This window comes from Etheostoma cragini, chromosome 13, assembly GCF_013103735.1.
Source record: "Etheostoma cragini isolate CJK2018 chromosome 13, CSU_Ecrag_1.0, whole genome shotgun sequence".
Lineage (NCBI taxonomy): Eukaryota > Metazoa > Chordata > Actinopteri > Perciformes > Percidae > Etheostoma > Etheostoma cragini.
In genome coordinates, this window is record NC_048419.1 from 5,213,829 (window position 1) to 5,237,698 (window position 23,870).

The window sequence follows — 23,870 nt, forward strand, 5'->3', positions numbered from 1 at the left end:
TTCACCTTGCTTCAAGGTCGCAGTGACACTGCCGTCAGTTTTTCCTCTCATGCACGCGCACCACTTGGAAAAGCCTGTCCCGTGCCCAGAACCAACTGCAAACATGACCACATCAAAACGCATGCACACTGTTGTCCTGCACCTCTGTGGCAGAGTGTGGCTGCATCGCCATTGGTTTAAACAGACTAGTCTATACTTAGAGAGGTAATGCTGTCGGGCTCATTGGGGAAATACTCCAACGTCCTGTTTTTTTTTTTTTATTTATCTTTTTTTTAATATCATTTCTTAATAGTGGACAAGGTTGTCACTCTTCCATGACAACTTCCGTCCTCTCTGTGCCAGCTGTTACCAGGCATGTTGGAGAGCAGGGGGCAGCCTATTTTGAGAAGCAGCAGGCTACCAAGTTTGACAGAAAAATCCTTGAATTATTGTTATCGTCTTAATTAAACATTAGAGTACACAAGAGATACCTAAGACGTGTTTGAGAATAGTATTTTTTTAATAACACATCTGGTAAACTGTATTGCAGGCTAGGCCTACTGTTTTTTTTTTTCCATTCCAAACTACTACCCCTTCAATTTCTACCTTCTTATCCAATTGCAGGGCTTTTCTGTTCTCCACTTGGCTCCAGTCCAACCAGGCCTAGTGCAGCCGGTTTAATGTCACAAGACCGACAGCATGACTACATTTTCCACAGTGTGCTGCAAGGGACATGTAGGCCTAGTCTATTATTTGATTCTCTCCGCAACAGTCCCCTAAAGCATGTGGCATAATTTAAAAGAAAAAAGTCTTCAAATCAGCCATTCTAATATTAGGCCTAAATGTTATGCTGTTATATTGTTCGTATTTAGGTTAATATAGCCTACTGTACGTAAGTGGGAAATGTAGGCTACAAAAAGGACAATAAAAAAACTACATTTAAACGTATACGATTGTATTTTAAGTGTTTGCGGAATTTTTATTTTCAGTGAGGGAAGTGTGCTCCTGCAAGAACAGAAGTGATACAACTGATTTGACAGACGATCTGTCTGAAATCTTTAGGAAGCGGAACATAAATATACCTGGACTACTAGGATTAACGTAGACTGGGTCATATTTCCCCCCCCCCCCCCCCCATGAGTGGCAGGCCCTCATCATTATGCTGATGACGCTGGTGGAAGGTGCGTACAGTACGGACGTAACGGAGACAGCGGACGCAAATCGGGCAGAGGGAGGGGGAAAGACACGGGATAGAGGCTACGTCACTGAGCTGCGTCAAGCTAGCAAGAACAAGCCATAGACACCGTAAGTCACATAGTTTGAGCTTGCTCAAATAAAATCCTGATTTGTGTTCATTTTAGTAACATGACCAGTTATAGGGATTCTTGGGAGAATGTTGCAAGTCAGGTAGTAAAGGATAACTTTATCATATTAGACGTCACGTATTGTTTTAAAACGGTGTCTGGCTCGAAGTTAAAATATTAGGTGAGTTGACGACGTTTTATTGTGGAAGTATTTTTTCTTCTTACCGGATATTCTGTGTTCCTTCTAGAAGTATTGATGCTGGTCACCAACTACAACCTTAATGTGGCAGACGAAGACGAGAATTTTTAACACCAGTGTACAGAAACCGAACAGCCGGATAAGGCAGTGTGTCGCCGGTTGTTGTTAGCACCTTATTACACGGTAACGTAGTGATGCGATATGAGAAACCCTGCAAGGCTTGGACTGCGCCGTTAACCGGGTTAAACCGACTGTGGACTTGCCAGCCGCAAAGACTTGACTGACTTCAGATAAAAATATATCTACCCTGCGATGTTTTTACATTTCCAAGTAAGTAGCCTAGCATTTACTCACCGTACACTGCGGAGATAGGGCACATAGTGTGTTTCACGCTGTTATTACTAATTGTGCGGAGATGTCAGCTGTCTTAACGGCAGCCTGATGTGCATCACGCACGATTCGAGTCGCCTGGCAGAGCTAAGTTCGCGTGGCCACGTTCTCGGGGTAAGGGGCTCGAGCCGCCGAATAACCATTTAGCACGCTACATTGTGTAGCAATTCGCAGTACTATCTGGCTCCTCATAATTCACCGTTCATAAATGCTATAGCACTCCGACAGTGGCTAATGCGCTACACACCGGGTAACCCCCCCTCCCCCCATCAAACGACTCAATAAATGGGATGCACGGTCACTAGAGTAAATGAAGAATCAGGTTCCATGGTTTAATAAGATGCAGCCCATAAAGCTTAATGTTTTCCTATGGTTCTCATTCAAAAGGCGAGTCCACCTGCATAGGTTAATAACAACCCGCACTTCTCCAACTGTACACACTTGAGTTTATTTATTTATTTATGGTATGCATTTGAACCCCTCTGAGTTATTCTTCCTCCTGTTTTAACACACTGAACTCTGCACTACACCGAGCCTGCTAGACCGGGATTGAGGTCACTGATCTTAAAGCATAATCCACTATGGCAATTAACCTTTCACCGGTCCGAGATCAGCAGACAAGGTCACCCCTGGGTGCTGTTCTCACCGTCTCCACAGCGCGCCGCATTTAAAACCCTCAAACCCTCAAACCTGAGTTTCAGACAGTGATGCGTTATCAGGGACAAAGATCACCGATGGCCCCTAACAAGAGTAAGATAAGAACGCTTTGAAACCTTTAAGACGAAGGAAGGACTATGGTCTATGTGATATGATATTTGGGGGAAAAGTGTATTTCAGAGATAACATTTAGTAGCCTACAAGGAATTATTTGAGTGTATGCCAATGCCAATTAAACAAAAAAGAGACTGAATCTAAATTTTAATTTGAATGAATTGTCTTCTTTTTTTTTTAATGTCACTTTCAAAATTAAAATGGTAAGTTCTGATCCGTTCCAAAGAAATCAATAAAGCATCACAGTTTGTTGTCACTTATTACAGTCTTGTTACTCAAGTTTAAAGTTGCTGGTTGGCTATAAAGCTATCCTCTTTAAAATGTCCAAAGCAAGACCCCTTTTTACACTTAAATTATGTTTCATTCAATGTTTTAAAAGTTTTTTTTAGTTTTTAATTAAATCTTTTAGGGTCTTTTTAATTATTTACAGAGAGTTAGCACCAAACTTGACTTGACTTTGTAGAAGGTGTTGGCTTTACTCTGTCTGTCCTTCAAGCATTCCTGCAACGGTGACCTTTGGAGTGTGTCATGCAGCGCACGGGGGAGGGTACTTACACGTGCAGCGTGCAGAAATCTGGGTGGATACAGGGGAATATGTATGTTAGGAATCAAGGTTGATGTCAATGTTACGACCATGCACATGAACTACCACAGAAAAAAACAAAAACTACTGCCAATATAGAGGTTTTCTATATAGAGGTATGTGTGAAGATTGGCACTGTTAAGAGACTTTTAATTATCTTATATGTACAACTAGTTCTCAGATATCATGGTTGTTATGAGGCTTAACAATATGTACTGTACTGACCTGACCAATAACATTTCAAATGGCAGGTGGCTATGTGACTTGGCTTTGAGTTTTGTGATGGCACTAACAACCCTTTGCTACTTTGCAGGTGTCCTGATAACTGCAGACTTCAACCCAAAGCAATAGCACTTCACTGAGCTACCACTGGGAGTCACAGATCTATATATAGGCTTCAAACTCCAGCTCGGCAAACAGGTAGTGCGTTTTCACATCACCTTTTATGAAACATTATCCTATGCTTTAACTAGGATTATTTCTGTTTTTGTAAAGTTCATTATTGTGTGGCTGTGATGGACTTTTAGGTGGTATTGTTAATGTCGTATGAAGAATACTACTCATTGCCAAAAGAGGGACGTGGAGGGAGAAGTGCTGCGAAAAGCTTCTCATTTCACATCAAAAATATTACAAGTGGCCAGTGATAGCACAGTGCATATCATTCTGTTGCAATCAAGCAACTCATAGGGCATGTTGAAAGAGTGGGCTATGATTGCCCTGCACCCAAAAAGGAAAGACAAATGAGGGGAGAGATGATCGCAAATGGGAGAACCTCCAAAATCCTTTGCGAGGAGAGAGAGGAACAATCAAGGTGTCAGTCCTAGGAGCCAAATGATGCCTTAGTTTTAAAGTTGTTTTAGATGCTGTACATGCTGCATAATCAAAATGTGGGCCACAAAATAAAGCCAGATGCCTGGAATTTTCTAATTTGCAGTGTTCACTTCAGCTGCCATTCATCATTAGGAATATTTTTTAGTCAAGACTTTGTATTCAAAGCTAATACACTGGTAGTAAGCTCATTTCTGACCAATCATCTTATTAAGCCTATATCAGGTTCACACTTAGTAACATAGTTATTCAAAGTCACCTCTTTATCTACATGCCATTCACGTTTATGTTAAAATAAAGGTCTACTAGCTCATTTAGCAGTTAAATAATGATGAAAACGGCTTATGTAGGATAACAGTATCAAACAGTTTCCAAAGTGCTCTTTGACCCTAATGGGTTTAAGCTACAGTATATCCAACCATTATCATCGAACAGCTGTTAAAGAAAGCCGATTGTAGCCCTGCCCATCTCAGTGCACACGCGCACGCACACACACACACACACACACACACACACACACACACACACACACAAAGCTAGCAGGCGCTCGCAGTCTGGAAACCCATTTCTGTCAAACCTGTGACATGATATCACACCGCGGACAGACTTTAATGCTGTGCTAGTCTCCGCTATCAGGTAAGATTTAGCTAGCCTAGCCCGGGTTAGAGTGACAAAAATAAACCTCGGCCCCAGCAGGAGAGAGCTGGTCAGTCAGGATTAACGCTAGCTACCCTTAGCTTAGTTAGCTAAGGGTAGCTAACCTACAGTTATCAAAATGTGTTTGCTGTTTTTGAAGCTAATGCTAACGCTACTCAAAACACGCTGGTACATTCGTCTACTGTACACACGACACGTGTATGTGGCGAGTGAAATAGAAAAGCAGTTAAGTTAACCTCAGCTGGTTGTTCGCGCTATTTTATCTAATTTCATAAAACGAAGAGTAACCATAGCTTTTTTGCCTTGCTTTTGAGCATGTTCTGTACGGAAACCAATGTTCCTCAAAGGAGATGTCGAACTGGCCAGCGGTACGCACGTTGTACTTGTTGGTCTGCTTTAAGACAGCAAAAGACTGTAATATTGTATATCTGGGCTCATATACAATGTGTTTGGCTGACCCATTTCCTGAGCTTGTAAACTCAGCCCAAGTACACTAAACCTTAAAGAGGTATGTTGCTGGGACTCCCTTGCTGCTTGCCATACAGTGATCAAATCAAGCCCGAAGGGGACAAACTCCAAAGAAAGTGTCGACTGCCAGCTAACGTAACAACAGGATTGCATTATCAGCTGTAGCAATAATTACGATAAAGGCATAATGTTCATAGTTTGTTTGCAATGAGGGATATTTGGACCAAGTTCCTGGCTCAGTTTCTTGACCCCAGGATTTAAAAAAGCCATACTTCCCTGTGTTGTGAATATGGAAAGTACATACATTTGGAGACATGTTGTTTGCTAGTTGATATTCAGGAACTGGATGATAGCATCAATGCAATTGATATTGAACAGATAAGTTAAAAGACAGTCACTTATTTGTAGTATTTTGATGTAATGAAGCACAGAACATCTTGTTAATAAATGCACACTGTGATGTGAAGTTTATCTGGATGTGAAGTTGTCTGGAGAGGCCTGTTCATTATGTCTATTAATGAGGAACTTATAACATATTCATACACCACCGGTCAGGACTGAGCTCTTGTGGGCAATATGCCATCAACATACACATTGTTGACTGCTATTTTTGTAGTCAGGGTACTAGTTAATCGTTTAGAGACTGCACATAAATAAAACAGATCTTAGTCTATACACTACCATAAAGTAAATAACATTTATCATTTTATGAATCATGTCAAGCACCTATATCTTTTTTTGAATTAGGTGAGTAACCCAACCCATTATGTACAGAACATAAAACTGTTACTAATGCTAATGTTGCCTTTGTGGGCAGGGTGAGAAATTGGAGGATTGAACCGACCATAAGCAACAACAAAAGCATTTTTAATATGGGAACACTTTGCACAGGCTGCAACTGGATTATCAGCCCAGCTGATAAACAATAAAATGGGTTGGTAATAGCAGTGTATTGGCAGTATGTACACATGAGAAAATCCTTTACTTTCAGACCTTAACTGGATTGAGGCTATTTAGGCTGCAGATATTGTCCTCACAAAGTGATCTATCAAGTAGGAAGTAGTTGAAGCACAGAGACACTTGGCACACAAGTCAAAGAAATTAGACTGTTTTTACGCTAATTGTCTTATTTATAATGGATGCAATGTATGATTGACAAATAACCCCGACACTTGGCATTAGAACTGTATTACTGGATTCTCAATCGCAACTTAAAAGCTAAACTACACATTGCTCTGTATTGGCTTTGCATTTGGTTGTGTAAGGTCATAACTGTACTTAAGAAATTAAATATCTTTTAATTGCCATTATGTACTTTTTGCATCTCCCATAGTATACTTTTGGGCAGCATTTTGAGTCTAACACAATCATAAAGCCTTTCTGTCTTGTTGCAGTTTGATGTTCACATTTGTGGCAATCTTGACCTTTGATACTCAGCTAAAACTGAGCAATCTGTTAGTGTGTGAGAGTGAACGTGTGGGTTTTAAAGTATTTTAGGGAGTATATGCTTATTGACACTTGAGTTAGATCGGGATCAGGAAATTGCAATGGTTTAGTAATAGATTTAAAAATAAGCATTAGGGATAGGATAGTGGCTGTTTAGAAACTTCTTCTGTTTCCTGCAGTGCTGAAATTGTGCCAAAGATTTTCTCATGTAAGAAGTTATGGTCGCAATATATGTGTATGTGTACTTGATTTTGGACTCATGGGCCTTCTGTGTGGTTGGATTTGGATTAGTAAACATACGTTTTATTTTATCGCAAGCATGATCTGTTAACCATGCCTCGTTCTGTAGTTAAATTAAGAACCTTTGGCAGGTAGGAAGGTTGCTGCAGTACTCTTACTGCCTTACTTGAAGCTAAACATAAGTTATGTGTCTGAATAGGGAAGAACTGTTTATGAGCATAGCGACCTTCATCCAGTCACCTTGGCTATTTTAATGTCTAGAAATGTCACAGACAAAGACTGTGGGGATGATTCGAAGACTGTTCAGTTTTTTATTTTAGGTACATAATGTTCTGGTTTGGTGAATCTAAGGTGTTGAGAAAAAATAACACAGACAACACAGGAACTTAGTGCTGCTTAAGAACGAGAGGGAACGAGCAGGCCTTTTGTCTAGGTGATTTTTACAGTCCACGCCTTTAGCAACGAAAACCGATCATGATTAGAAGACATCTCACTCCCAAAGGGTTATTTAAATTGAGAAAAAAGTCTCGACAACAATCTGAAAATATTAAATTGCATGCACCTTTTGCCTATTTAACTTTACATGTTCATAGTCTGGCCTGTGCCATGTGTTAGGAAAAGTCAGATTTTGATCTTTTACCCCACTTGACATGAACGCTATTTAAAAGACAAAGATGTGAGGGATATGGCTGCATGGCTTTATTTACTGTGTTGTTTATTTTTCCCCCTCTAGACATCATGTCTTCCAGGGAGCGTCGGACAGATGTCTACATAAAGGCAGAACCGAGCAGTCCAGAGGGAGGCGGGGGAGGTCGGATCAGCCCTGGCGGGGCCTCCTCGGACTCCTCTCAAAGTGGTGGAGGAACCAGAGGAGACGGCGTTAAACGCTACTCCCCGCCACTCTACACACCGGCTCTGCGTTGCCACTTCAAAGACGAGGGTGGGGATGGGGCAGAGGAGAGCTCCGCTGGAAATGGAGCAGGGCGATGCAAGTACGCCCTGAGCACGCTACCGAAGAGGCTGTGTTTAGTATGCGGGGATGTGGCCTCAGGTTACCACTACGGCGTGGCGTCATGTGAGGCCTGCAAAGCATTCTTCAAGAGGACCATCCAAGGTGTGTGTTGTGGTGAAGTTGACGGGTTGCCATAGCAGAACAAGCAGGGAACAGTCAATGTTTTCCTCTGACTCCTTCTGTAATGTGACAAGTTGACAGATTTGTAAATTTAGAGCATTTAAATCATGTCAAATGTGGAGCCCTTTGTATGACACTGACCACTATCAACTTCCACCTTTTAAAAAAACATATAGGCAAATAATTTCAAAATCATATACATATTTATTTTCTACATACAGCTACACACTTTCAGACAGGTAGTTCTCTGAAAGCTTTTATTTAAAGGGGAATTCCGGCCATTTTTTATATTAATCTTGATCATCATAAATATGTGTGTACTTTTGATTGAAAAAAACCCATCTGAATCGGTTTAGCCAACACGGAGTAGCCGCAGTTAGTGTACAAGCTTCCACTGAGCTAAAACGGCAGTTGTCAGGGTAAGTTTTAGAGCCTCTTAGCCTCTTAACAGTCATAAAAGGCAATTAAAATGTAAGTGCAACATGAACAGGCCTCTTACTTGAGAACAAGATGGGTTTTCAAACTCAGACATTGTTTAAATTCATCTACCCTGGTCCCTGTCTTGAGCCTGCCGGTAGCTGGTACTTGTAGCTTGTAGCTGGTAGCTGCTAGGTGCTAACTCCTAGCTGCTCTCTCGTCACATCTTGAAGTTTATTCCCCTCTAAAAAATGGTACCGCGGAGCAATTTGCACACTGTTTCCCCTTTCCTGCTACAACAGGAGTCCAACGCGAGACTACAGCTACTTTCTCTAACGCTATCACTGTGCAAGCCACATACATCATTTGCCCAGTTTCCATGTAGGTACATAGTCACTGGTACAGTCATAACCACTACAGTGCTCAGTTACCTATTTTTGAGGGGAAAAAACACCACCGCCACCCTGTGGACTGTTGTCGGGATGATTATCACAGAAACCTGGCTGAACACACTCACCGGACGGCAGCTAGGAGCTAGCAGCTACAAGCCTCTTTCAAACTTCCCCCGACAACTGCCATTTTAGCTCAGTGGAAGCTCATACACGTAGCTGCAGCTACTCCATGTTGCCTGCACCGATTCAGGTCGGGGAGTTTTTCAATATAAAAGCACACACATATTTATGACAATCAAGATTTATGTAAAAAATTGCCAGAATTCACATTTAACTTGAAACCATAAGGGCCCATTTAGTCAAACTAGTTAAGACTATTAAGATATAGTAAATAGTACAGATATTTCTTTTTAATTTTATTTGCTCGCAGTCAATATGAGGCTTTTTGCGTGTTTTGAAAATATCTTGTTGTTAGCTGTTGCTGTAAACTCATTACATACATACTTTTTATTATATTTGAGACAAACAGGGTGTTTGTTATACCTGTAGGAGGGCTGGAATGGCTTGAGTGTCGGGCAAAGCACAAAGAATCATAACTCCAGTACCAACCTGGAACAGCTTGGTGCATTCCAGTCTCCATAATGGGGGAAAAGTTCTGAGTAATCAGAATAAGGACCCACACCACATACTAATAACGTTATTCTTTAACATGTCTCAGTACACTGTCGCTACAGCCAACTCATCTGGTTTATGCTGTTCTGTCAAACCATAATCTTGAACATCCGGCAGTTATTGTACTGCACGTGGTGGGCAGGTTAGCGTGTGTCATTTCCACCTTGAGACAATTGTATGTTTACCACATCACATCATCACACGTCTTTATCTTCTTAACTGTAAATTCATATTTTCTGTTGGTTCATAAAGGTAACATTGAATACAGCTGTCCAGCATCAAATGAGTGTGAGATCACCAAGAGGCGCAGAAAGGCTTGTCAGGCATGCCGCTTCACTAAGTGCCTCAAAGTAGGCATGCTGAAAGAGGGTGAGTGTTCATGGTGTGCAGAAGCTCTGTAGCCTGTCTTTGATGTTATATATTATATTTCTGTTATATTCCTTCTTGTTGACACTGGAAAGGGGTTGCTTCAATCTCGTTGCACAGGTATTGCACAGTTGTATAATGACAATAAAGGCATTCTATTCCAAGTATGGTATATGTCTATTCTGTGTTTTTCCAATGTAGGAGTTCGTCTTGACAGGGTCAGAGGTGGAAGGCAGAAGTACAAAAGACGGCCCGAAGTAGAGAATGCAACATACCAGAGTGCCCCTCTACCACTGACAAAGGAGAGTGAAAAAGGTGGGATTTATATTCCTGTCATGTCATTAGTGTTTGTTTTGTTCTACTACTACTGCAATAATCAAGTTGTGCAAATGAGATGTAAAGTGGTTCAATTTCACAACACTTTTTTATTATTATCAAATGGCAGAGCTAAAAGACAAACTGTGAAAGAGCACTCAGCCCACATATTGACTATATGATATTGGGCTCTTGTTCTGACGTCTGAGAATGGGTTCTTCTTTCTTTTCTTTTGCAGCAAAAGGCGTCTGGTTGTCGCTAGGCAACACATTATCAACTGTCGATTGATTGTGTGCTGGCAAGCTACATGTTACTACAAACAGCAGCAACATCCAGGGCCAGGCAATTAAAAACACAGTGATCACAAACAAATTTAAGCGTGGGGTAGATTGCAGCAGTTCAGTTGGAAGGTCCCTCCTTTGCTCCTCTGATTCGGAACTAGAGATAGAAAGCTCATCTGCTCAAAGTTGAACTTTTTCTTCTTCTTTTTTTCTGTTAAAGAGCTCAGAGAGCTTAACTAAAAAAATGCGAGACATGCTGGTGGGTAAAACATGAGGTGGCCAAAGAAAGCATACAAGCAAAATATAAAAACATTTCAAACCCATTGGAATTTATTAGAAAACGGCGCCCTCTACTGCTAAGAAAATAGTTCAGTGAAAGTCCTTACTTTTTTTCTCTGCTAATTTGCACGGATTTAGATCAACTGACTTGGAGCCCTTGATTCACATAAATATGACTTTTGAGTAGTTTAAAGCAAAAACTCTCAGTTGTATTGTATAGAAATTAGAATATGTGTACGTTAATAAGAAGTCAGTTTGCAGGTCTAAAGCCTAAATGTGAAATAGGGATATTAAAATATGCGGCATGAATACAGTGCAGTGTTTAGTACAGCTTTAGTACACTTGTACGGAGCAGCATGTTATGAATTAGTTAATGACTGAGTTGATGAATGTATAGCAGCAATCTTTATCTATACATCTTTATCACCATATTAATCTGCTGTTTTGTGTCTATTTTGTGACATAGGTTCCTCCAACATCATTGTGTCCCACCTTCTAGTGGCAGAGCCAGAAAAGTTATTTGCCATGCCTGATCCTCTGCAGCCCGACACAGCCCAGCGCACGCTCACCACCCTTTGTGACCTGGCCGACCGGGAGCTGGTCGTCATCATTGGCTGGGCCAAACACATTCCTGGTAAGAGACGCAGAGTGGATCAGATAGTGGAGGAGAAGCAGTGATAGCATGGCGGCAGTGCAAGAGATGTAATGATCTAATTTCACCAGGAGCAAACGGGCTGTGTCAGAACTGGAATACTAACCATTCTAAATGGCCCTTTTGAGCCTGATTCTGATAGCTGAACAGCCTTATTGATACAGTAGGCAAAACAAAATGTCTGCTGACCGTTCTACTGAACTGATACAGTGTTTAAAGTACCCATATCATGAAAACATACATACATATCATGTCTCTGGTGCTTCCACATACATACAAACTATCCATGCTGTTTTGAGTGAGAACCGGTTTCTGAATGTCCTTGAAATGCCTTCAGTCTCCGGGTGAGCTCTTCAAAGTCTGCACGGCTTACTACGTCACTAGCCCAGACGAGGTGGCTAACTGCAGCATGCTAGCGTTCTCAATGATAAAACACTGCTACAACACACATTAGTTCACCATAATCTCCAAAAGAACTACTTCCGTGTCCCTCTTTCGCAGTATGCCCCTCGTTTAGAAGAAGTCTCTCAACTAATCGTGCCTTGGACTGACCAAAGTTGGAGAAACAGTTATCTAGCTGTAGTGAGATGTCTCACGCCGTGGCTAAAACAAGTGTGATGTCTCACTCTGTAGCTAAAACAGAGACCTAAACACAGGGGATGAAAACAGGATCTGCAGCAATGTGCAGTACAACAAAATTATGGTGTTTTTTCACCATAAAAACCATGTAAACCTATTCTGCTCCAACTTCAAAATACAATTATGTAAATTCCTACAGTATGTAAAATTATAATAACAAGTTAATCATTTAGGTCAATATTGAAATCACGATTACAAACATCATTGGCTTTCGGAAATATGTTGCATTCATTGATCTTAAACAGTTAAACCAATGAACAGTGAAAACACCTTGGACTGTGAAATGTCCCTTTACAAGGAAATAAGTTTCCTCGTAAAATGTGACATGCAAAATACTTGTTTTTCTTGATTACGCTGTTTGGCTGCTAAAAGACATGGGACCATTGCTTCCTGTGTCAGCTGACAGCAGCAATGTGAACCTTTTACCAGTCTGCCTCTTCTTCATTTAAATCCCCCCCCCCCCCTCTCTGTCCGTCTATTCCTGTGCAGGCTTCCTGTCGCTGTCCCTGGCAGACCAGATGTCTGTGCTGCAGTCAGTTTGGCTGGAGGTGCTGGTGCTGGGCGTAGCGTACCGCTCGCTCGGCTGTGAGGACGAGGTGGTGTTTGCCGAGGATTTTGTCCTTGATGAGGAGATGTCACGTGTTGCTGGACTGACAGAGCTGAATGCAGCAATTAGTCAACTTGCTCGCCGTTTCAGGTCACTAAACGTGGACCGGGAGGAATTTGTCATGCTAAAAGCCATCGCACTCACTAACTCAGGTACATATACGTGTGTGGTTGAACAGTTATGCAGATAAATGGATCTCATAGAACTAGTGTCAAACTAATAGTATCAGGGCCTGAAATTAACACCCGACCGACCGCCAAAAGCAGGTGAATTATGCAACTGGCGGTTAACACTGTCAAGACATTGATTGACAGCCATTTTCATTACTCGCGACAATCCCAGCAGTCCCAAGTGCAGACACTGAACAAGTGGGGCAAATTCATTTCCGTGTTTCTGATATGAAGACGAGACAAACGTACAATGAAAAACAGTGCGAAACATGTCAGACCGTCCTGCCAACACGTTTACATTTTCCGATCCCATCAAGGTAACCTGTAACGTTTTTTCACTTTAGAGCTGCTGAAAGTTGATGCTGTTTTTTGTCCTGTCGTCTCGCTGCAGCGGGCGGGGCTGCTGCTCCGTTCACCCAGCAACTGACGCGCGCACACACACATAAAAACACACAATCACACGCAGTGGATGCAGGAAAAACCGCAGATGAGATGTACGTCTAGCTACATAAGTGAAGGTTTAATGATAAGTTAAAGTCCAATAAGTCCTTGTATCAAACGTATGAATATGTGTCCCAGCCCAGGATAGGAAATTATGCCATTATGCTAGATAATTAAGGCGGGGCCCCCCTACTAAAGCATGTGATAATGGCGCAATGTCCACGAGGAGGCTACCATGAACAGGACAGGATATAATTCTCATAGAGAAACAGCAATTCCTGTGTTTCAGCTTTATGAGGCGAAAAATGGCTGGTAAAAGTGGCTTCAGACCCTGAATAGTGTAGATTTATTATCAGTGGTAAAATTTATGTTGTGGGTTTTTATTTCACTTTCCATGATTATAACAAACTGAAACTGCCTTCAAATATTCTCTAGTGGTATTATTGATCATATCTGGGTTTCCTGCAGCCTTTTATAGATTCAGACGATTCATCTTACCTGACATTAAAGCGGCCTACACATGATTAGCGGTAAAACTGCTCTGCGCTGGGCGTTCCATTGTTTTCCTATGGGGAGAGCGCTGGCGCCCAACAGGGCGCATTGCTACCCTTGCATCGCGCACTGCTCGGAATTGCCGACGTGCGCTCAAGGTTTAAATTATTTTTACTTTGACCTCGTTGCCGCTGACCTTTCAAGGCGCTACCATGGGCGTAACAAATTTGCTCTGCCTTACCTCGCTGTTTTGCCGCAGATCATGTGTAGGCAGCTTAAGAGGGTGCCTGTCAGAGGAAATTCAATTTTTATGAAATATAACATGAGGCTTTTTAAGGGGCAGTGCTTACCACCTCTGCTGAAAAGGTTCATGGGATACCCTTTACATACCAAAGTGAAATATGTATAGTGTACATGTAAAACTAAACTCATTTTTCAAGTTTATTAGGTACAATATTAGGTAGTTTATAGCTAATACTAATGCAAGTTATAATCGGTTATTGCTAAAGCTGTTTTAGCGAGGCGATCATTATGGAGGCAGCAGTTTGTGATGCTGCTAAACTGTATATTGTTATACAATTCAGAGCATAGTATAGAGAGAGGTGTTTCTAATATTTATCATACCCTTATTGATACAATTTCAGCATAACCCAATGCAGTTCAACAGCATCACAAACCACAGCCACCAAAATGACCAAAAAGTTGACAACAGGAGAAAGAGTTAGGTGCAGTAAAATTCTTCTTTTTTTTTGTTTCCGTTCTTAGGGAATGACTACATAAATGTATTTGGCAGCAGATCTACCATTACACAAACATACAATGTAGTGTAGAAAATGAGTCTAATAGTGTTTGCAAGGTCACCATTCGTAACCTTTATGCAGTCTTCCCTTAGATATTCACACAATATTACAGTCAACAGTGGATCATATAGCAGGTCCTGCTTGCATTGTAGATCCACTGTTTGTTTTGTAAATAGTGCTCAATATTGACTGCCAGGTTTTTGAACGTCTCCTGTTTCAGAAGTGATTTTTTTTTTTTCCGCATTTAATTGCTCCATTGGTGTAAAAGAAAATGCTTATAAAAAGAGTCTTTTGGAACCAAGTCAACCAACTACAAGATTAATTGTGACAAGATACAAGACTGTGTACATAAACTATCATAGACTTCAGTGATAGCAACTTGCTAGCTGTCTGTTTGCGAGTGCGCTTAACAGTCCCATGGTAACAGCGAGGTCCACAAATCAGAGACATCGCTGTTACTCTTAGGACTGTGGGTGGTGTAGTGCTTCACCATGACAAAAACCTGCTTTTCTTAAAACAAGGGGTGATATCATACGAACTTGTGGCTACTACAGGGGCAAACACCTTTGTTTCACAACCTTGTAGCTCCTGGTAAGACTACCTTGGATGGGTTAGACATCATGGTTAATAATCCCAATCCTTATGGAGAAAATGTATTGAATTTTCACTTTGGGAACCACACTGTTAAGCTCTATAAAGGCAGCTAATACTATGAACTTGTGGGAAGTTTTTTTTGTGGAAAAAGAAGCTAAGAAAATGTAAATGCCCTACACTGTGTCTCACCATGTGCTCCCTGTGTTTGTGTCAGACTCTGTTTACATTGAGGACATGGAGGCTGTGCAGAAGCTGCGGGACCTCCTCCACCAGGCCTTGCTGGAGCTGGAATGTCAACAGCGCCCAGACGACCCCCAGCGGGCAGGACGCCTCCTTTTAACATTGCCTCTCCTCCGACAGACTGCAGGCCGTGCTCTTACTACCTTCTACAGCATCAAGACCCGGGGTGGTGTACCCATGCACAAACTATTCCTGGAGATGCTGGAAGCCATGATGGACTCTCCCTAGAGCAGAGAGCAGCAGAAGTGAATAGGATGCAGAGAAAGAACCAAAAGAGATCCAGTCTTCAAGAGTGGATGAGTGGTTTGTGAGAAATGAAAGATTTTATTAGAGACTTAAAAAGGAAGGAAATGGTCCTTTTTCTCATGTGAAAAAAAGGAAAAGAATATGAGAAAATGAAAATCTCATGTGTTCATGTCCCTGAGTGGGAATTGGTTATTTACTGTCAGATGTAACTGCCACACTTCAGTGAAAGGCTCCGAGATCCAAGAGTGAAAACATTTAACATGAATGCCAGACTACTTCTCAGTTTCAACTATTTTCAAGGTGTGTTCCATCACAGCATTGATCTGCAGTTGCATAACCACTGGAGAACCGCACTTAGGTACCCAAGAATAGACTGCAGTCATGTGGCTTTTAAACTGTTATAAATAATGCAACATCTACTCATGAAAGCCATAATAACATAAGCGCAAAAGACTTGAGGGTCCAGTATAGGGTCAGATTGACATGCACATGGAGTGCTTGTATTTACTATAGTTTAGTGTGCCGTTGTAGGCAAATTCATAGGAATTACTTGCAATATGTTAAAAGCAATATTATGACTCGATTATCGTCTGTCACATTGAAAATGTGGATCAAATGGTGAGACATATAGATGTGTGGGTGTATATCAGTAGTTCTCCACTCAGGACCCCAGGTGCAGATTTTTTCTTTTTTAAATAATTCTAACCTCTAGAAGAGACTGGTTTGTGTTGGGGATGCCAGGTGTTTAGATTGAAAAACCTTGTAAGAGAGCAAACCACCAGCATGTTGGGGGTTAACTCCTGGAGTTGGGAACCACTGATGTGCACAGTTGTTGCTGCAAGATTCTTTATAAAAGGTTGTGCAATTGATTTGTAGTCCAGGAGAAGTGCAAATGAAGATTGCGTGCTCATGGAATGCCCTACTTGGAAGGTACATGTATTTGTTGTATGTAAATCCTATCGGCACACAAAAAAAACTGGCTTCCATACCAAGAAACCGTGAGTGTCTGTGTGCAGTCCAAAAAATGAGCTACAGTGAGATCAGGGAAGAACGTGACTCTTTAACATTAAATCGTGGCAACAAAAAGTGATTAGAAAAGAAATGCATATGCCTCATTTACTTTTTTATACTATCTTCCACTAGATCTCTCCACTATTCTTGAATTCAGCAGCTGTGCTGTTTAAAAAATTATGGTCTGACCTACTTGATCTATGGGCTATAACACTAATCCATATGATTGGTGTTAAGATGGTGAGATTTTGCTGCATTTTCTGCAGTCGTGAAGAACATTGCATAAAAGATCTCATTTGTTTTCAATGAGAGATCCCTCCTTTGTGTACGTACAGTTGTTCAACTTTTACTTGTAAGTGCCCTCTATGGGCTCAGGGCAGCAAGAAATACTACATTTGCAACATCTTCCTTTTTGGGATGTTAAAACCTTGTCTGACAACATCCTGAAAGTCCTACTCATGGCTCAACAGGTTTGTATACTTACAATAGAAATGATCATTATAGTAAGCTTCACATGCAATGCAAATCTACAGTATCTGATGTCAAAATTGGATATATTTATTGGCCAAAGGGCCATTAATCATTCAGCCATGTACAGTTCCATTTAAATAAATAGAAACATGCAATGTATAGGGTAAGATAATAAAGCCAGCAAATGTGATTTAAATTGCCCATTACAATTCTATTTGTGCAGCATACAGTGTTCTGAACTTTGTAAAGACTTGAAACTTGTTTTTTCATACATTTTTCTTTCTAGGATTTAAGGGTATTTTATTTACATTGTGACACTGTAGTGGGTTTGGTATTGCAATGAAGCTTTCCATTCAGAATATTATAAATACTAATTGTTTTTTAATGTAAGCAGTTGTGTGTTTTCTGAAGCTAATTGTCATTTTCGGGATCAATTAACATGGCTTCATGGATTTATAGACACGTTGAGGCTACAGAGGGCTACCTCAGGAGGCAGAGTTAGCCAGACGGCCAAATAACTGTGCAGACAAATGTAATTCTTGAGCTTTTGATTTTTAAATTTGAACATTGGGTTTATTGAATGTCTCTGCGGTTGCAACACATGAGATCATTAATTTGGTTTTCATAAAAATAAGGTGTATATGCTTCAAAAACCTATAATATGCCCCAAGGTACGAAGTGTCTCACACTTGGTATGGTTTCACAGGACAAATGGTGACGCTTGAAAACACTGGAGTTCATTTTTGGCAGTTGAAAACGGTTCAACCTGTAACACAGGTGTTATAATAGCAACAGCCTGCATGATGAAGCAGGGAAGGATATCTTGCAAAATCTGACACTGATTCACCGGTTTGGTTTTGTGTTCATAAGTTACAAATTACATATTCCTGTTATCTGTCAAACAAAATAAATATAGATGCCTGGGTCGAAATGAGCTTTTCAAAGTTTCTTCATATAACTCGGTCATTTACACAATGGTAGATTTGTCATTGGCATACAAATATGTTTTAGGTTTGTGGGGTTAGGGTAAAGGCAAGGTCATTTGCAGCGTCACTGTTAAAATGATCATTTGTTGTTTTATTAAATATGTGCGCATTAATATAAATGAGCAATACAATAAATTATCAAACCTCACATTTCCTTGTATAGCCACAGTGTAAATTTAACATTGCCAGTTATAATAAAGAATAGCTACTAAACGTTATATTATTTAGAGGTTCAATTCAATGTTTGTATTTTGAAAGACTATTTAAATGATTAAATTCTATTTTTTACTCAATTTACTGTTGTTTGTTGACACTGCTTTATTGTCGTGTGTTATATTGGCTGTGAATGTCTGTGTAGATTTTTTTTTTTTTCATTTAGATAAAACAGCTTGATGTCCTTGTCTAAACATGTCCACATACAAATCACTGTGAAAAAAGTGACATCTTCCACTGTCTGAGGCAATGGGGAGTGGATTATTGTAGGTGCTTTGTGTTGTGTAATAAATGGACACACCACCACCACCACATATCATTGGTGTCATCTCTCCCTGTGTATATTTGTAAATATGCATGTTTGTGTGTATTAGATGGAGGTAGTGTAATGAAGACTATTGTTGAAACTTGTTAACTTCATGATTAAATGATGTTTGACCATGCAGTGCACATATCACATTTGGACACACTCTTATTGATGAGGGAAAAGTCCATTAACACTTATTACACCTAAATGCTGGACACACTTCGCATGCAGTACCTGAGCATGAGAAATGATCCTCAAGAATAAAACAATCCATGGGTGGTATACTTTATTGCATTGACCATACTATTATCATAAAAAAAATTAGCCACCAAGTGTTTCTGTATTCATTTTTGCACATTTGATTGCAGGTGTCACTTTTGTGAAACATTATTGGACAATTTAACCTTTGCAACATTACACTGTCAAGTCTATGTAGGATTGCCAAAGACTGCTTGAGCAAAGGTATTGCAACTAGACCTAAGCCTATCTTTACTGCAGCTAATACAATAACTTCCTCTACCTCAATGTAGGTTTGCCTGCTTCATATTTAATAAATAGGATGGATGGATGGATAGATAGAACTGTGACCCGCTGATTTTATATAACGTTAAACAGTTTTAACTTCACTCCACAACGTTATCAAACAGTCTGGCCAATACTAGCTACATTAGACATAGGGCTTCTTGCTAGCAGATGGCGCAGTATAAAGATTTAGCAGGCCCAAATCTGGAAGCGAGGTTAAGTCCCAACAGGCAAATGGTGTAGGACACTACTAACCCATGTGTAGGTTAAGTAACGGTGTGGTAAATCGGAGTAACAATAACGTTAAATCAGCTTGAGGTGTGTCTGAGAGCCGAAACGCAGCACAGGACAAAGGACAGCCTGCAACACACCGCAGGACTTTCTCAACACTAACTGGTTAAATAGCGAGCCGTAATGCTTTTCATCACGAGCGCTATCATTAAAAGCAGCCGTGTCATCCTGCGCGCGAGGCTGCTACACACTTCTTCTGTTGTCAAAATGCCCATTCAGGTAAGACTTGCATGCGTTTAGCTAACATTAGCGGTGCGTGCTACATGACTGAGGGTGTCGTTGTATTTTACTGAGAATTAACTATAACTACACTCAACGACTAGTTAGCTATATCGCCTTACTCTTTGTAGCTCACCATGCTAACCAAACTTGTCCCACTGAAACCCGTCGCCATGACAGTCATTAGCTAGGAAGATATACTTTATTTGTTTATGGCGTCCGCCGTTGCCGTCCTCTCGGTACTTGCAACATCTGCTGGTGATTTGAACGTAGCGTTATGCAAAACTGTCAATGATTAACATAACGTTAGCTGTCTACTGTCCAGCTACGTAGCTGGCTGTTCAAGTGCTTTGTATGGCAGTTCGGAAAATGTTATTAATTTAAACTTTCGTTGTCCTGTTTTAGTTTCTTTGTTGAATATAGTGTCAGTAAATATGTGTATAAAAAATACTTATTCATACAAGTTAACGTACAGCTAGGTCGTCTGAGGGTGCATGAACTTCTCAGTTGCACATATTGTAACGTTACTAAGAATTATAGTTATTAAAATATCTTAAATTGCATTGTTAAAGTTCAATGTATATGTATTCCTGAAAATGATTTTAAGCACTCAGTGGGATTAACCAGTAACTTCATGGCATTCGGCCATTCCGAAACACAAGCAACTGTATGTGGTGATCTGTCGCCCTCCAGTGGCCGCCACATAAAGATAAAATAATTCTACTTTGTCACATCAATTGTTTTATATCTCGCTATGGGCCACCAGCCCAACTGTGCGCCTATTACAGGCCTATTACAGGTACAATGTTTTATTCAGTTCATATGATCTGCTTTTCATCATTTGCTCCTATCTAAGTATTTATAAGTGGCCCAATTGGAGACTTGTTTATTTGAACCCAAGTTGACTAAATATGGAATTAAAATAAAGTTTTATTTGATGTTCTTACGTTTTTAAGAAGCCCAAAGCATAAAGCAATGTCTTCATGAAATATTTGTCACAAGTCTATACTGTACATTGTACAGTATGTATGTAGTACTAAGTGATATGTAGTAGTACAGTACAGGCCCACTGTAAGTATGCTGACACTTTCTGACTTAATGAGTCACCTGATTGAATGTACTAGTAAGAACAGAAATGCAATTTGCCTGCAGAGGCAGATGAAAATATTGGTATCATTTGCTGTTAATTGTGGTGATGGTAATTTGTGATTGTGGGTCTTCTTATGTATTATTGTCTTCTCAATCCCCAACAGGTTGGTGAACAACTCCCTGCAGTGGAGGTCCAGGAGGGGGAGCCAGGAAATAAGGTGGCCATGGATCAGCTCTTCAAAGGGAAGAAGGGAGTCCTCTTTGCAGTACCTGGAGCTTTCACCCCTGGTTGTTCCAAGGTCTAGTCCGGACTATCATCTCTGTTTGCTGGTTCTTTTGCTCAAGCATCATTGCATCCACTGACGTTGCGTTTGTCTTGTTTCTTTCAGACTCACCTCCCAGGTTTTGTGCAGCAGGCTGCGGAATTAAAGAGTAAAGGAATACAAGAAGTCGCTTGCATTTCTGTCAATGACGCGTTTGTCATGGCTGCCTGGGGGAAGGAGCATGGAACAGATGGCAAGGTATGGACTACAATGTTTGTGCAATCAGCAATTTCTATGACAACCTGCATCAAATTTTTTAGATAAAGGCCGACCACTTAACGTTGTCATTCAGAGGGTGTTAATATTTGCATATCGTAGATGTCAAAGAGCCGTGGATTCTTGTCAGCCATTTTGGTATGTGGAAAGTAGAACAAGGTGAAGGTCTTTGGAGGCAGAACTCAAAGAAAACATCATCCTGAAAGGAAGCAGAGAAGACACCGAACCAGCTGGGAAACGTTCATGATGGGTCAAATGATAGATGTTAAGGAGCTTTGGATTCCTGTCAGCCATTTTGGTATATAAAGTAAATGACGAATTGTCATTGGCTGTGGATTCGCCCAATGTGCAATCCCAGCAATCTGCTTGAAACAAAAGACTGTGGTGCACTGGGCTGTGTGCACAATATAGACATTTTACAAATTGTAACTAACTGCACACAACCTTTTGGTCCTTCTGACAATATGCTCTCAGGAGATTTTAGGACATCAGTTCCTTTACGTCATGGTTTCTTAGTGTCCTTAGAATAGAGAGGTTTGATGACACAGCAGATATCACTGGGCATTTCATATTAAAAGAATGCTGAGCTTACTGCCACTTTCTTCTGTAGGTCCGAATGCTGGCTGATCCTACCGGAGCGTTTACAAAGGTAAAACTAAGTGTCTGGTATATTAAAGTTCTCTGTAATGTGACCGTGTACTCATCTGTCTTTTTCTCTCTGCCTCTCAGGCTGTTGACCTGCTGCTTGACAGTGATCAGATTGTGCAGGTACTTGGGAACAAGCGATCCAAGAGGTAATGATCCTTTTGCCTACGTCAGTTTTGCAATAATTGATGCATTTGTAAGTAAATGTCAACTTAAACTGTAACAGAAATCACTCCTTATTTACTGTAATGGCAAATGGTAACAGCTGTCCAACATTTTAGTTGAATATCTGAATTTTATAACAGTATTTTTAGAATGATACTAATCAAACGTTATTGTGTGCTTCAACCTCTGTTTTAGATACGCCATGTTGGTGGAAGATGGAGTGGTGAAGAAGATCAATGTGGAGCCTGATGGCACTGGGCTGACTTGCAGCCTGGCTTCCAATGTTCTGTCTGACCTGTAGGCTTATTGAGAGCTTATTAAACCAAACATACTTACTTTAAAAGTTGCACTAACAAAGCCCAATAATATACTGTCCAAGCTTCCTCCTTTTCCTAAAAATGGATGGAAAAGTCAAATGGATGCTAATGTCAAAATTGGAGCCGGAAGGTAATTAATGCGCACAAATATGACCGAATGGAAAGCCAAAGAAACTAGCATCGTCCTCTGTACCCTGATCCTTGTGAGTAAATAAAATTCTCCCTGAAAGCAATAATTACTTTTTTCCTGTATTATTTATTTTAATTAATTAATTAATTTATTTTAAAATCAAATGTATTACACAAACGAAGTGTTACCATGCAAAGAATTTGCCTTGGTGTAATTGGTGAAAACATTTATTAAAAAGAAACCAAGTACTGCTACAGTCAAGAACATAAATACAAGTAGATGTGTCAGTGTAAAAGACATTTAATTAAAACAAATGTACAATAAAACTTTTAGAAAGGGATAGAAGGAAGGCTGTATGGTTTAGTGCAGGGTGTGCAAAACACATAAGGGGATGCGCAAAAGTTTACAATATATAATATGTGAAGTGGTCAGGGGTAGTTGTTGAGGACGTGTAGCATAAATTGACTGAGGAAAGGGGGGGGGGTTAAGAATCTGTCAGTGGGAGTCCCGGGTCTTGTTGATGAGGCCTACTGCAGTCAGAAGCAAACTGTTCTTGGGACAGGAAGTTTGGTCCCAAAGGACCGCAGAACGTTTGCGTCCAGGGTGGGAGGGATCGGCCACAATCTTTCCTACCCACCTCAGGGTCCTGAGGGTGTTCCGGAGAGATGACAGATGGCAGCCGATCACCTTCTCAGCAGAGTGATGACACGCTGCTGTCTGCCCTTGTCCTTGGCAGTGGCAGCAGCGTGACGGATGGAGGAGTAGGGGGAGGGTGGACTCGATGATTGCCGTGTAGAAGTGCAACATCATTGTCTTTGGCAGGTTGAACTTCTTTAGCTGTTACAGGAAAGTAATGCCTGTGCCTCATTGATGAGGTCCTGGAAGATGTTAGATCCCGGGGAAGTGCCAGGACTGGACCTGGAGTCACCCAGGGTGATGGAGGCGGGTGGGGCTGTGTTCTTCCAGAAATCCACAACCATCTCCATGTCTTCAGAGCTCTAAGTTGTCCTGACTGCACCAGGTCATTTAGTTGGTGTTAAAAAAATCCCCCACGGCTGTGATTTAATTATGATGAATGATGCAAGATGACAAATAATTTACAGTACATACAATACATTTTGATTGAAAATAAGCATGCATAGAATATAAATTGGCCAAATAAAGTGGCCATTTTAAGAGGGTGTGACATGGGGCGGACAAGCACATGGTATGAACATACTTTATAAAGGATATTGCTATAACGGAGTTTAATTCATCCTTCACACCTATGCAGGATCAAATTCTTGTAGCACATTGCTATATCTTTTTAAAACAGTGCAAGTGACTGTTCAAAGCATGAATCTGGTATAAGTTGTCATGTACAGC

General features: G+C 40.7%; 2 protein-coding genes across 5 annotated transcripts; both read left to right on the plus strand.

Moving 5' to 3' along the window:
• The first annotated feature begins 1,533 nt into the window (after nt 1–1,533).
• esrra (estrogen-related receptor alpha) lies at nt 1,534–18,726 on the plus strand. Of its 3 annotated transcripts, none has more exons than XM_034889219.1 (8): nt 1,534–1,812; nt 3,540–3,646; nt 7,599–7,979; nt 9,731–9,847; nt 10,046–10,159; nt 11,186–11,353; nt 12,500–12,784; nt 13,656–13,930. In XM_034889219.1, the coding sequence occupies exons 3-8, from the start codon at nt 7,604–7,606 to the stop codon at nt 13,661–13,663; spliced, it is 1,068 nt and encodes a 355-aa protein (XP_034745110.1). In that variant the 5' UTR covers nt 1,534–1,812; nt 3,540–3,646; nt 7,599–7,603; the 3' UTR covers nt 13,664–13,930. The 3 variants fall into 3 exon arrangements, with proteins under 3 accessions (XP_034745110.1, XP_034745108.1, XP_034745109.1); XM_034889217.1 differs by lacking the exon at nt 13,656–13,930 and adding an exon at nt 15,329–18,726 and having other exon boundaries at nt 1,535–1,812; nt 12,500–12,769; XM_034889218.1 differs by lacking the exons at nt 1,534–1,812; nt 3,540–3,646; nt 13,656–13,930 and adding exons at nt 4,542–4,690; nt 15,329–18,726 and having other exon boundaries at nt 12,500–12,769.
• Nucleotides 18,727–19,226: 500 nt separating this feature from the next.
• On the plus strand, nt 19,227–22,611 carry prdx5 (peroxiredoxin 5). Of its 2 annotated transcripts, XM_034889233.1 has the most exons (6): nt 19,241–19,620; nt 20,874–21,008; nt 21,099–21,230; nt 21,859–21,897; nt 21,978–22,042; nt 22,254–22,611. In XM_034889233.1, exons 1-6 carry the CDS (start codon nt 19,525–19,527, stop codon nt 22,357–22,359), a joined length of 573 nt encoding a protein of 190 aa, XP_034745124.1. In that variant the 5' UTR covers nt 19,241–19,524; the 3' UTR covers nt 22,360–22,611. The 2 variants fall into 2 exon arrangements, with proteins under 2 accessions (XP_034745123.1, XP_034745124.1); XM_034889232.1 differs by having other exon boundaries at nt 19,227–19,620; nt 21,859–22,042.
• The last annotated feature ends 1,259 nt before the right edge of the window (nt 22,612–23,870 follow it).

Coding starts and splice junctions, on each gene's coding strand:
- prdx5 (XM_034889232.1), top strand. CDS start 19,525: ATGCTTTTCATCACGAGCGCTATCATTAAAAGCAGCCGTGTCATCCTG. Junction 21,231..21,858: donor AGCATGGAACAGATGGCAAG/GTATGGACTACA, acceptor TTTCTTCTGTAG/GTCCGAATGCTGGCTGATCC. Junction 22,043..22,253: donor GGGAACAAGCGATCCAAGAG/GTAATGATCCTT, acceptor CCTCTGTTTTAG/ATACGCCATGTTGGTGGAAG.
- esrra (XM_034889217.1), top strand. CDS start 7,604: ATGTCTTCCAGGGAGCGTCGGACAGATGTCTACATAAAGGCAGAACCG. Junction 10,160..11,185: donor GACAAAGGAGAGTGAAAAAG/GTGGGATTTATA, acceptor TTTGTGACATAG/GTTCCTCCAACATCATTGTG. Junction 12,770..15,328: donor CATCGCACTCACTAACTCAG/GTACATATACGT, acceptor TGTTTGTGTCAG/ACTCTGTTTACATTGAGGAC.